This window comes from Muscardinus avellanarius (assembly GCF_963383645.1).
Source record: "Muscardinus avellanarius genome assembly, chromosome: 4".
Lineage (NCBI taxonomy): Eukaryota > Metazoa > Chordata > Mammalia > Rodentia > Gliridae > Muscardinus > Muscardinus avellanarius.
Window position 1 is genome coordinate 65,025,456 of NC_137789.1, and position 13,187 is coordinate 65,038,642.

The 13,187-nt window shown below is 39.0% G+C and overlaps 1 protein-coding gene across 1 annotated transcript in view; it reads right to left on the reverse strand.

Moving 5' to 3' along the window:
* KCNB2 (potassium voltage-gated channel subfamily B member 2) overlaps nt 1-12,367 on the reverse strand; it is a gene marked incomplete at both ends in the record, with an annotated part of 409,352 nt that extends 396,985 nt beyond the window's left edge. The window contains one exon of the mRNA XM_080693744.1: nt 11,789-12,367. Within this exon, the coding sequence (XP_080549870.1) occupies nt 11,789-12,367 (579 nt within the window). The remainder of the gene's footprint in view (nt 1-11,788) is intronic.
* Between the last annotated feature and the right edge of the window lie 820 nt (nt 12,368-13,187).

Genomic DNA, 13,187 nt, shown 5'->3' on the forward strand with positions numbered 1-13,187 from the left:
CACAAGGCATCAGCTCACCAAAATATTTAGGAACAGGCTAAGCACAAGTATGAAGTCCAATGGGAACCAAAAACATTAAAGGAGAATCAGTAGTTTCTCAATAAAGTATAACCAGGTCCTCGATAAGAAGGGCTGCATATGGGGGTGGGTCAGGGAGAAATGGTCTTCTGCATTTTCCTGGGAAGTCTGAAACGCAGGTAAAAAAGTTAAGTAATAGATATAAAATGAGAAAGAGCCAAAGATGAGCTGAACTTCCTCAGACAAAGAGAAAATAAAAGCTTGAGAAAACAATAAAGATAGTCTGTATTTGGACTAAGCTGCAATGAGAAAGACATTCGGGTATTTTCCAGGTACTCTCTGGTGACAATATAATGCCCTGGACAACTTCCTTTACACTAAAAAGTCCACCAAGAGGTCATCCCATCCCAGAGAGGTCAGAATGGCCCATAAGCAACAGAAGCCTGTTGTTCTACTTCCCAGCTCACTTGTTTTGAGATATACATCAAAGCACAGCAGAAGAGAGAAGTTTATGAAGGCCTTGGCCTCTCCCAAATATCTCAACAAAGACAGGTAAGCTCAGAGCCAGGCGTGGTGGCGCACGCTTGTAATCCCAGCATTCGGGAGGCTGAGGCTGGAGAATCGCAGTTCACGGACAGCCTCAGCTACTTAGCGAGGCCCTCTACAACTCAGTGAGACCCTGTTTAAAAATAAAGAATAAAAAAATAGGGCAGGGGGGATAGCTCAGAGGTTGAATGCCCTTGAGTTAGATCCCCAGACCCACAAAAAATAAAAAGACAGGTAAGCTCAGACTCCTCCCCAATTATTTTCATTGTAATAGCATTTCTTCCTGTATGCCCATAAATACACCTAGTATATGGTTAAAGTATGCCAGTGAAACAGTCTGCTATCGTTTAAGCTACCTTGTGCTCATCTGCACATAAAACTTAGAAAAGAAAAAAAAGTGTGCATGATTAGTAAGTTGTAAATATCCCACATGGTATAAAATATTTATAATGGCTCATGAGCTAGAGATTGAGAAAATAAAACCAGTGCTTAAAACAGATTTTTGCTTCAATTTTAATATTACTCATAATGAAATTACTTGTATAATGCAATAATTTTCACGCCTGCAGAATTCTTTTTAAAATGTAATAAAATGTGTTAGCATCTTTTTACATAGCAAACATGAAGTGGAAAATTTGTGTTACTCTAGATTCTAGCCTAATAGTGTATATTTTCTTTCATTGCATATGTAGTTCATTCCATCTGTAGTATAGCAAATTATCACCTTTAAACAAAACAAGATTGTCTACCAATGTTTTCTTGCCTCTAAATGAAAAACTCCTCTGAAATGGAACGGGTTGCTCACCTTCAGGACATTACGTAAGTCTTCTGCTAGTGTCCCAAAGTGAAAATCTCCATTGTACAAGTGAAACACACCTAATTTAGCACAGCTCAAATCTGTAGCTGTACATCATAGATACTAGCACTGATTATATTCTTTTCAATTCAACCAAACTCTGGCTGAAACTACATACTCTGACACCAATGAACAGATTAGATAGCTAAAATGTAACTCTAAGATGTAAACTAATAATTGAATTTGAAGAATACATTTGGTTGAGGACTTCATTTTGATGACGCCAGAGAAGACAATTGTAGTTCAAATCCAAAATAGTACTCTAGGTTTTATATCGATTAGAGTTCAATGACTTGAAGACCAGGAATTCTTTTTTCGTGTGCAAATATCCTGAGGTTCAGAACAATGAAGGACAGTGCCCCTAAACAACCCATCTAGAGCTGAGCTGGAATTCCTTGGCTGCCCTTGGCACGGCTGTGGTGTAGGCTTGAGGCAGCTATTTAAAGTGGAATTCGACACCTGAAGTTATATCAGGAGTGACTCAATGACTGCTAAGTTCAATCTTGAGGTCCAGGGTGGCAATGACCTCTAGTGTCCTGACACAAAATCCTAGGAGGCAAATGAAAATACTTTTTGCTTCTATTCTTGGACCATGAGAGCACTTCCCATGGATTTTCATGCCCAGTCAGATTATTACAAAAGTTTATACACTAAATGAGAGGCTATCTTTTTTGGATGACAAGCTTGCATCTACACTAAATTGCATGTGAAAATTCCTTGCAATTTTCTACAACTGTTGTTTATAACTTGTTCTGGAGAGGTGGCAGTGTATATGAGTAACATGTATCTCTCCTTATCACACACACACACACTTAGTTCAGGTACCACTGGAGGAGGTCTACTGCTACCTGGTTTGCCCATCACAGGCACAGAAATTTGACTACAAATATCAGTTGGATCTCTCTACATTAGGTACCTGTCTTTAGTAATATCCAGAGGAGGGTTTTTTTAAATTGTTTCTTTGTTTAAAGACATTAAAGGGTGACTTAAGGGGAAAAAAAACCCTCCATTTATTTTATACATTAGCTAAGCAGTTAGCTCAAACTTAGATACAGACAAAGTAAAAAAAAAAAAAATAACAAATAGGTGCAAAGCATAGTTCTGATGTTAGTGTTTATGGCCTCCTGGAAAAAAATTAGGAATGAAAGCCAACATATTCCTGGTCCACTTTCCCATAACCTATCTCTGTGCCAATTAATACATTCTCTGTTCCTCTTTGGTCTGTGTATAGCTGCTTTATTCCATACTGGCTGTGTCTGGGTTAAGGCTGGCATAGAAATCACAAAGGAGTCTCAGTTTCTTTAAGTCTTTTAAAGATCTGATTTTTAAACTATAAAGCCATCATGGACTAAATTCGAGAAGATACAAGCAAAGAGAGAGAAAGGGCGGGGGTTGGATGTGGCTAATGGACACAGAAAGTATGCCTTGCCTTTAATGCCCAGGAGCTATGCAGACCACGCTTGATGTCATGGTCTGAGGACACCCATATCTGCAAACAGACAAATAGTCTGAATCGTGGCTATTGGTGAGCAAGAATAATTTTCAGGGTGAATGTACCTTAAAAAGCTCCTATCACCTTTTAGCATATCTAGCTAGGACATTTTTAATTAGAGATATGTCCTGAGAGCTTTATTTCTACTATCCACATAAGCACCCCTATTAAACACACAGTAACATTTAATAAGTAAATATATGCATCACTGAGGAGAAAAAAATAAGTTGTGTAAGCTTCTAGTGCTGACTGGCCAGCTAAGCTCACTCACTATCAAAGCCAATAGCTTTGGAGACCAAGTTTATATTATACATAATTCAGAAATATGCCATAACACATTACAGATTATTGAATGTCATGGAACCTAGAGATATCCCCATATAGAATAAAATCATCAGTGCCCTAAACAAAAACAAAATCTACTTTAATCTGTGGTTACTTCATAAAGTATAATACTTTAGCAGCTATTTTCTCTCTATGTAGCTATGGTTGATCAAAATGAAATTTTGATTCAGTTTTTACTCAAGTAATTCTTTTAGAATAAACTGTGCTAATTATTTTGAAAACATATTTCTTTGTCAGAATGGGTAATTCAATGGGTATACAGAGTGCATATTTACATTAAGAACGGCTCTAACTTTGGATTAGTTAAGAGTGTTCACTAGGGTCAAAGAGGTAAAGTTTATTAATGAACACAACTTTTAAGAGTTTCTATCTCTATAATTTGTAATATTGTCACTTTTAGATAAAATTACTTAAGACATTTTTCAGAAAATGAAGTATTCCCTAGTGTTATTGTGGTAAATTTTTGCTTTGGATTATTTATTTATTTATTTATTTATTTATTTATTTATTGGTACTGGGGATGGAACTCAGAGGCATTCTACCTCTGAGAGACACCCACAGCTCTAATTTTTTATTTTTTATTTTTGAAATCGTGTCTCACTGAGTTACTAAGGGTCTCGCTAAGTAACTGAGGCTGTCTGCGAACCGCAATCCTTTGATCTCAGCCTCCTGAAGGCTGGGGTTACTATCGTGCATGCACCACCACGCTTGGCTTTTTTTGTTGTTATTTTATTTGAATAACTAGTGATGTTTTTTCTAGTGGTCTGCATCTTTTATAAAACGAGGTAGATGTATAGAGTTAAAAATAAAAAGCTGGGCGTGGTGGCGCACGCTTGTGATCCCAGCATTTGGGAGGCTGAGTTCAGAGGATCGCGGTTCGCGGACAGCCTCAGCTACTTAGTGAGGCCCTTTGCAATTCAGTGAGACCCTGTTTCAAAATAAAAAGAATAAAAAAATTGGGCAAGGGCAGTAGCTCGGAGGTCAAATGCCTCTGGATTCCATCCCCAGACCTGCAAAATAAATAAATAAATAAATAAATAAATAAATAAATAAATAAATAAATGAGGTACCCAATGCTTTTTATTCTTGATTCTAATTACATAATATTTAACATTCAACAAAATATTAAATATCTGTACATAATATGTAATGTTCCATAAAGATGTATTCAGTATTCTATGACATATTTACAGGCTCTGGGAAGAGATTATTTCATTTCATGCCATATGCCAAATATTTCTGAAAATATAAAAGTAGCTAATCAAAAAGAAAGTATCATGACCTCACAATAGCATCTTCTCATGTTTAATTCCAATACAAGTAACTGTCATGTCTACCCCCTACCACAAAGCTAATCAGTACTGTGAATATCAACATATCAATATATATCATATATATTAATATATCAATCCTTAAGAGTGATGAAAAGCATTATCTCTAATATGCTGCGAATAAAGCTAAATAGTAGCAACATAAACAACTATGGATAAGACAATGACTAGTATCTTCTTGAAGAATCAAAGCAGTTTTATTCAACTATTAGATGAACTTTTCGATATTCCACTAGAAAACATACTGGCTTAATACAAAACAAAATGGGGAAGCTATCTGAGGTCATGGGGATTTTGCACTATGGGAATTTTCTTATAAACTCTTAGCATTTGGAAATTTTTGTTTTTCTTCTTCCTTTTTAAATGGGAAATAAAGCCCAGAAGAACATCCACATGCACACACACACACACACACACACACACACACACACCATTATTTAAACCCTTCTAGAGTCTTCCAAAGTGGAAAGTGTTAAATATTGTGACCATTCCTTCATAATACTTATGCTTACCTAAAATAGCAGATCGTTCACTTTACAAAGTCTCTCACTTAAAATAATGAAACGTGTATACATGGGTTTTCAAAGCCAGAATATTTAAATACTTCCAATGTATTCTGGTTTCTGATAACATTAAGAAACTTAGAAAAAGCTCTTTGGCTTTTTTTTCTTTACTTTGAAAATGATAATGACTTATCAATGTTTAAAAATCGAGGTTGAAGGAAATCTGAATGCCTTCTCTTCATATCAAAGGAAACCAATTATTTTTCAAAAGAGATGTAAAAACTGTTTGAAAATTAAGACTGACTCTCTTCAGGCATAACAAAACAAAACAAAACAAAAACAACGAAGAAATAAAAAGAGCATGATTCTTGAAAATTTCTTTTGTAGCTTTTTAAAGAAAATTCAGGCCTGGGGGTGCGGTAGCTCAATGTTAGAGCACTTGCTCAGCCTGTGCAATGCCCTTGGTTCTACCCCCAGCAATATTGCAAAAAAAAAAAAAAAAATGATTTACATGCAAGGTGATCATACATTTTATTGGGCAAATAGGCACCCTTGTGAGAGTGGAGGGAACAGCTATCAGTAATTAGACAAAAGTCAATGCTATCACCATAAAACCAGAGCCTAAGGGTGGCACGCTGGGTCGGAGGACATGAGGTGTGGGCTTTCTGTGGCTTCCTCCCGACTTCTCGCCCTCTCATCCAGGCCAACAGTGGCCTAGTGAGCCTAGCGGTGCCTTTCCAGGGAAACGGAGAAGCACAGATCTAGAAACACAAGCCCGAACGCTTAAATAGAACATGTGAGTCTTTTAAATCAAAAACCCATTTTTTTCTCTGTTTGATTTTTTATGCCTAATTTCTTCTGTGTTTTTTACCTCTTTTCATGAATGATCCGTTTTTAAAAAGGATAAAACAAATATCCAAGCTCAATCTCTACTGGCTGGCTAAGTACTTTAAAACTCCATCTTCAGTTAGCACCTCTGAATTCTAGAGCTATGTTACAAGAAGAGCACCAACAGTGTAATCTGTTCAGCCTGGATGTAGAGAGGAAAAGAAAGGAAAGGAAACCAGCAAACAATCAGTAGCTAAACTGTTTGGCTGGCATGCTAATTAGCCCACTGCCAATCACAGATAAGAACTAGAGACCAGCCTGAAACACAGAAATACCTGGATGTAGGCAGTTTTCTACATGTGCTCACACTATATTGATGCATTTTGGGGCCCATTTATGATTTTAATGGCTATTGTCATTATTTTTGTTGTTGTTTTATCACAAAGGAAGGAATGCCCCAGAAAGTTAAAGGAAGAGTTGGGTAGCTGGAGTTGCCCGCTACACCATATATATATCCACAAGCACAGCACGTCAAAGTTCTGTTCTTGAACTCAGAGCAAATCATTTTTGGTTCTGCTCCAATGCCTTTCTTTTTTTCATTCAAGGCATTAGAATAATTGATCCATATACTATAAAAAGAATGAGAGTGCCATGCTTTCTTTCTCTTTGATGAGCGCACAGGAGTTTTGGCTTCATTTGGATTTATTTTCTCCTTCCCATTTCGGTGGCTCGAAAGGCTGACACTCTCAATTTAGAGGGAAGAAGGAGTGGTTCTCAAGTAGGAGTTATCAGTAGGGCAGTCCCAGAGTGGGTAGCTCCTAACTTTGGTCCCTAACTCTCCAGGGAGCAAGAGTTCCAGGCACGGACTCTAGACATCTGCCACTACCAGCTCCCCCTTAATCTGAGGATGACTAAGGTCTTCCTGACTCTTCCAGATAATGCCTTAGGTGCTGTGCTGTGCCATGCCAAGGATGACAGCATGTGGCTGCGTGGAGGGGATGAGCCAGGGGCAGGACCCAGCGTGGGCTCCTTGTGCTGTAGTTCCCAGGGAAGCAACAAGGTCCCCAGGGAGAGACAATGGTTCTAGTGGGGAGGGATGAAACCCTTGGCTATTAAAATCATTCGCAGTCCTCTGAGCACTACTTTACTTAGAAAACTCTTATTCCATTTTATTCTTTAGTATTTAGTTACTCTAGGGAGAATGGAAATCTGACTTTTTTTTTTTCCTCTTTAGGGGGCTAGTAATGAAAACAAATTGAGAGAGATTTTTTTCTAGTCAATAATTCCCTTCTTTCCTTGAAGTGAAAACAGCGTCATTTCCTGAGATCACAAAATGGAGGAAGTAGAGAAGAAAGAGAAGGAAGAGGAGGAGAAGGAGAAGATGAAGGAGAAGTGGGGAAGTGGGGTGGAGAAGAAAGAAGAGGAGCCATTCAGGAAAAAAGAACCGTTTCTTAAAGATGAGACCAACAGACAGAGATAGAGACAGAGAGAGACAGAGAGAGAGACAGAGAGAGAGACACAGAGAGAGAGAGAGAGAGAGAGAGAGAGAGAGAGAGAGAGAAGAAGAAGAAGAAGAAGAAGAAGAAGAAGAAGAAGAAGAAGAAGAAGAAGAAGAAGAAAGGAGGAAGAGAAGGAAAAGGAGGAGAAAAAATTGGAAAAACTGTAAGAGAAATTGGTAGCTATGGATAAATGGCAAGACTGAGGAGGGGGAAGCAGGTCCCTGTATCTTGCCCAACAGAGCTGCTGGATGGCTCTCACTATTTGGTTCCCATGGACAAGAACATATTTCTGCAGATTTTGCCTTCTGCTGTTCTAAGCAGGTAAGGGCTGTCTGCAGTCTCACTGCCCCACCTGACCTGCAACATCAGTCTCCTTCTGTGTGGCACTGTCCTATATGCCCATCCACCTGTGCTCTCAGGCATGGCTCAGCCATGCCTCTCTGGGTTTGCCCAAGACTTGGCTGGTTTTCTTAGTTCTTGACCATCTTCAGCTGTCCAGAGTGATGGCCCTGTGTGGTAATGCTGAGTCTAGTTTTTTTCAACTTTCAGATGGACTGTGGGACTTGCTGACTGTCCTTGCATCCGGAGCTTGAAAATACTGCATGCTACAGGACCCATTTCCCTTCCAGGCTTTTAAACACCTCTAAGACTGAAGTTGCTGCATGCAATATTTAGAGGTGAATAGCTACTGCAGTTCTTTTGAAAAGAGGCCAAGGAAAGAGAGAAAACAGTTTCCAATTTGGAGACTGACTAAATTGCCCCCGTCTGGGTGAGGTACAGGATCAAGTCTAATTCCAAATCCCTTCCCAGGAAACTGGCAGCCAGTTAAGCCATCCCCAGCCTTGTACATTCCTGTGCAAGGATACCAGAGCCAGTAATCCTAGTCGTCGTAACCCAGCCAGCCAGCCCTGCCATTCCCGGGGCCCATGTGACTGAGCCACACATCACAGCTTCAAATTGAAAAGGTGTATGTTATTTCTATATTAGAGCATATAGAGTCATCAAGATGCACAGAGGGGATTGAAAGAAGACCCAGCCAGGCATGGTGGCATATGCTTGCAATCCCAGCACTGGGGAAAGCAGAGACTGGAGGACTGTGGATCTCAGACAGCCTTAGCTAGTTAGCGAGGCCCTCTGCAACTCAGTGAGACCCTGTTTCAACAATAAAAAAGACTAGAATATAGGGCATAGCTCAGAGGTACAATACTCCTGGGTTCCATCTACCAGTACCCCACACAAAAAAAGACCAAATCCATTCTATAGACAAAAACTTTTGTCTCACTACCAGATTACACCATACCCCTAAGAACTAAGAAAGAACCATTTCTGTTCATCCTGTCCTCTCTTCATGGTCATCTGTATATGTACACAAATGTTAATTTATTAAATTCATATATCTCAAATATATCACATTCTTATGCCCTATGTTGGCTTTCACCTCCAGTTATTAATACATAGGAAAGTTTAATTAGTAGAAGTAATTCCTTATGTGACACAAGGGAGCCTATTCTCTAAACGCTAAATTGTTATTTTCAGGGTCATACCTGAAGACAGAGTACTGCAGGACAGGCCTTGCAACCATTTCGTTTGTCATAGTGGATACACATGGCATGAGCCAAACGCTAATTATATCTTATTATTAAATATTGATTCTCTATCAGTGAGTAGATATTTTGACCTATTGTGAAACATCTGATAGAAAACATCCAGTTCTTCCTCTTGTTCTAAGGACTTGGCAATAATCTTAGAACTTTTATACTTTGTTACAGAAATACTATAGGTTAATTATATAGGTAACCAAAAGATAAAGACAAACCTTTTCAGTGATATTAAATCTCTGCTTAAGATAAAAAAATATCTTTTTTAATTCTAGGGAGAAGGGAGGATCTCCCTAACCATCTATTTTAATGGGTGTAGCACACCTAGAACATATGTCCAACTGTATGACCAAACTGAATAAGCCATAAATTGAAGAAGCAATGTAAACAGATTATCTCCCCCAAAGATATTTGACATGCTGGGCCAGTGAGGAAGAGAACACAGACATTTTGAGCATTCCTACACAAGAGCTTCTTGCTATGTGGAAGCCCAATGTACCCATAATGTAAAGTGTGTCTGAGGGCTGGAGCATCATTCCACTGCAGCTGTAATAAAACTATTTGTTCCTAAGTTATGAAAACACTGTTCTCACATTCTTGCATTAGCACTCCCCTGGCCAAGAATGACTCCAGAAAAATAACAAGTTATAGGACTAGAGAATGCTACAATATAATTCAAATTTAAATAATTTCCAACCATTTGACCCGAGAATAATGTAGAAATTAAACAAACAAACACAAAGCCTTTATGAAAATTTAGTAAAGAGTTTACTTAAAGAAGAAAAGAGTCACTTAGTTTTCATTAACAATGTGGAGAAAATTTAACATTTGTAACTACATAAAAATTTCCAAAACCAGCATCCTTAGTTTCTGGATATTGTCTTTAGGTAGATATCTTATCTGTACATAAAACAAAACTTAAGGCACAGGGGACCCAATAGTATATTGTAATTGTCAACATCACCTTCTTAGAAATTAAAGGATGGCTGCTTCTACCAAATGTAGAGATTAAATGTACTCTTGTATCTAGGAAATCAAGTTACTGAAGTTATTCTAACCTTACTAAAAATCTTGATAAAAAATACATGTGTATTTGAAACATTTTCTACAATGGCACTTAACTTTAGATATATGTTATTAGTGCTATGAACAAATAAATCACATTAAGCTTTCAAATTTCTTTGATTTAGCTGCTTGTTTTGCATAGTGGGTAAATCCTTTTGGAGCTTTTGATCAAACAATGACTTATTTCTCAGTTGTCTAAAGTCTTGAAAAAAGTTAATTTAAAACTCACAATACTCGCTTAAACCTAGAGTCTATCTCATTTGCTTTCAAAATACACTTCATATTTTTAGTAGTAACTCAGATATGTAAATGAGCACTTGACGGAGGAAAAAGTAATAGCTTTTATCAACCCAAACCCACAAATGTGGCATATCTATTTTCTTCCATATAGATAAAGTAAAAGTAAAGTGAGAATTTATAACTGTAAAAAAACTAGTTAAAACCTTCCATTGGCCACAAAATATGAATTCTTCATTACATACAAGTGAAAGACATTTTATTTTAGTGCATGTCCTGTCCAGAAAGTAAAATGCCTTTGGAATGCAATAAAAAACAAAGTCAAACAATACAAGAAGCAGTTTTACGGTCATCTGCATAAGCTGATTGTTTATGTCATTTTTGTTGTAGATTATCACGTAGAATCTTAATTCTTGGTCAAAAGGCTAAGATGTTCTACTGTATTTTTATATCTATTAATATTTATACGAAAGAAGATAAAGTAATCAAAGGAATTCACACAATTATATACTCTCCCCGTCTCCATTCTAATAATCCACTTCATCCACCCTGTATGAAATGTTGACACTAGGCGCCTGCAGCTAAAGATGACTTTTGATTTTTTACTTATCATTTATACTGCAATACAGAACTAAATATATGAGATGAAAATCAGCTCGCACCAACTCTGAAAGCTCTAGATAAAATTAGATAAACAGAATCATGCACTTGAATTAAACACTGAGATTTGTGACAAAAATCTTACTCTGAGATTTAAGATATATGCAGAAACAGTGGAAAATACAAATTTGTCTTCCTCTGAAGCACACATTTTTATGAACTCTGAGATAGGGTAATACCTCAACTGTAAAAAGATTATGCACCAACAGTCAGAAACGCTATAGTTAAAGTAGATCCCACGAGGAGAGGTAGATGGATGTCCTCTGGACACTGACTCATTCCTTCCGTGGCTAAGACAATGCTCTCCTGGCACATGCAGTGCCCTCAGCCCTCTGAGCCACACACAGCCACACTCTCCTCTCTTTCCTGTACTTCCATAGAACCAGGCCAAAAGGCACCTGCTCTGCTTCCAACAACAGCACCTTTCCTTTGTTCAAGGTGAAGCCCAGATCCAGGTCTTGTGCAAGACTCTGTGTCTGATGGGTCTGAGTTAGGGCTTCTCCCCAACCTCCAAGACACCAACACCGTATGGCACCAGCAAAACCAAAACTCTTTTCTATATTCTCTTGCCCATGCCATTTCCTAGATATAATATTTGTACTAGCATTTTATGGCATCATACAAGAAGAATCACTTGCTCTGACTAAATGATATTTTGAAAAGGATTTTTCATAGTTGGTGCAGCCACCATTTGCTCTACTGAAACAGAGAAGAAAATGACATTTTGGGGAGGTAGGTACCACCTTTCCTGACCACGCATGTAATGCCATTCAACATCAAGCAACATCACAGGACGTCATCTTTACATACCTTTGCAGCCACGGAAGAGTTGGGCTTCTCCAGCAAGTCCCAAAGCTTCTTCCTTTTCTCTGGGCAGCATGTATTATCAAACTCTTCTCCCTCTCGCTCCCGCATGGTCTCCGCCTCTCGCCTCAGCTCTTCGTTCATCTGTTCTTTCTTTTGGTGATATCTGGCCTGGCAGCAGGACTCTAGGTAGATCTCATCAATCCCCCAGTAATCGAGTTCTTGGCCGAAAGAGAGTGCACACATCTCTTCCATCATATGCAGCTTCCCCGTCCGGTAGAAATTTAAGATGGAAGTGAAGGCTCCAGGATGTCGGTCGAAGAAATACTCGTTCTCGCTGAGATTGTAGTCGTCGCACACCTCCAGGAGGCTCTCGTGCGTGTTGCAGTCTCGAAGCTTGCCCAGCCTTGTCCTGGGCAGCCTGTCCAGCGTCCTCCACAAGACTTCGTGGTTGAGGCCCCCCACGTTGATCTTCACTCTCCGAGAACAGGTTTTGCTCCGGATAATGTCCACGGGTTCCGGAGGAAGAGAAAGTGTCGACCTTGAAGTCTTCCTGTTTAAGCCTGGGGGAGCCTTTTCTGCCATGTTGAATAGGACAAAGCCACGAAGCCAGGGTCCTTAAAACAAGAGGTCAGCCGACACAATACCCCTCTGGAGTGGGCATTTCCACAAAGAACTGGAAGAAAGAAATGACCATTTGGTTACTAGCAGTTCACCTGGGGAACTTTCTACTCTGTGAGGTCATTCTGTTGTGATAACCAGGAAGTCTAACATTAATGACTGCATATTTTTGGAGCTATCAATTATTGCTGGAGGATATAGCAGGGGGAAAAAACAATACAACTCGTTACAGGGAAGAGGCTGAGTATTCAGTTGACTATAGCTGTAAGTTGACAACTCCAGAATATGTCACCAGGGACCTCCTTCTCAATCTGCAAACTAAAATAACCACCGGCTGCTAAACTCTGGCAAGCTAAGTCACAACAAAGCCGATTCCACCTCCAACCTGTCCAGTCAGTTCTTGTTCATTTTCTGTCTCTGAATTATGGCTGTCCCTAGCCATGTATAATCAGTCCCTCAACCTCAAATGCTGACAAGTCCTGATTCATTCACCAACCTTATTAATTCATTTACTAGTTAATTCTCTGTCTCCTAAACAATCCCTCAGTCCCCCACCATTATTCAGTCCACATCACTAAAATACTGGTTTAATAACCTCAGCATCTCTTGCCAGCATGTCTACAAGAGCCTCTTTACCTGAATCCCACACTTAGATGGTTTGGTCCATCTAAAACCCATTTTCTAAGCTGGGCGTGGTGGCGCATACTAGTAATCTCAGTACTTGAGATTGAGTAGAGACAGGAGGATTGCAGTTTCACGGCCATCCTCAGCTACTTAGGCCCTT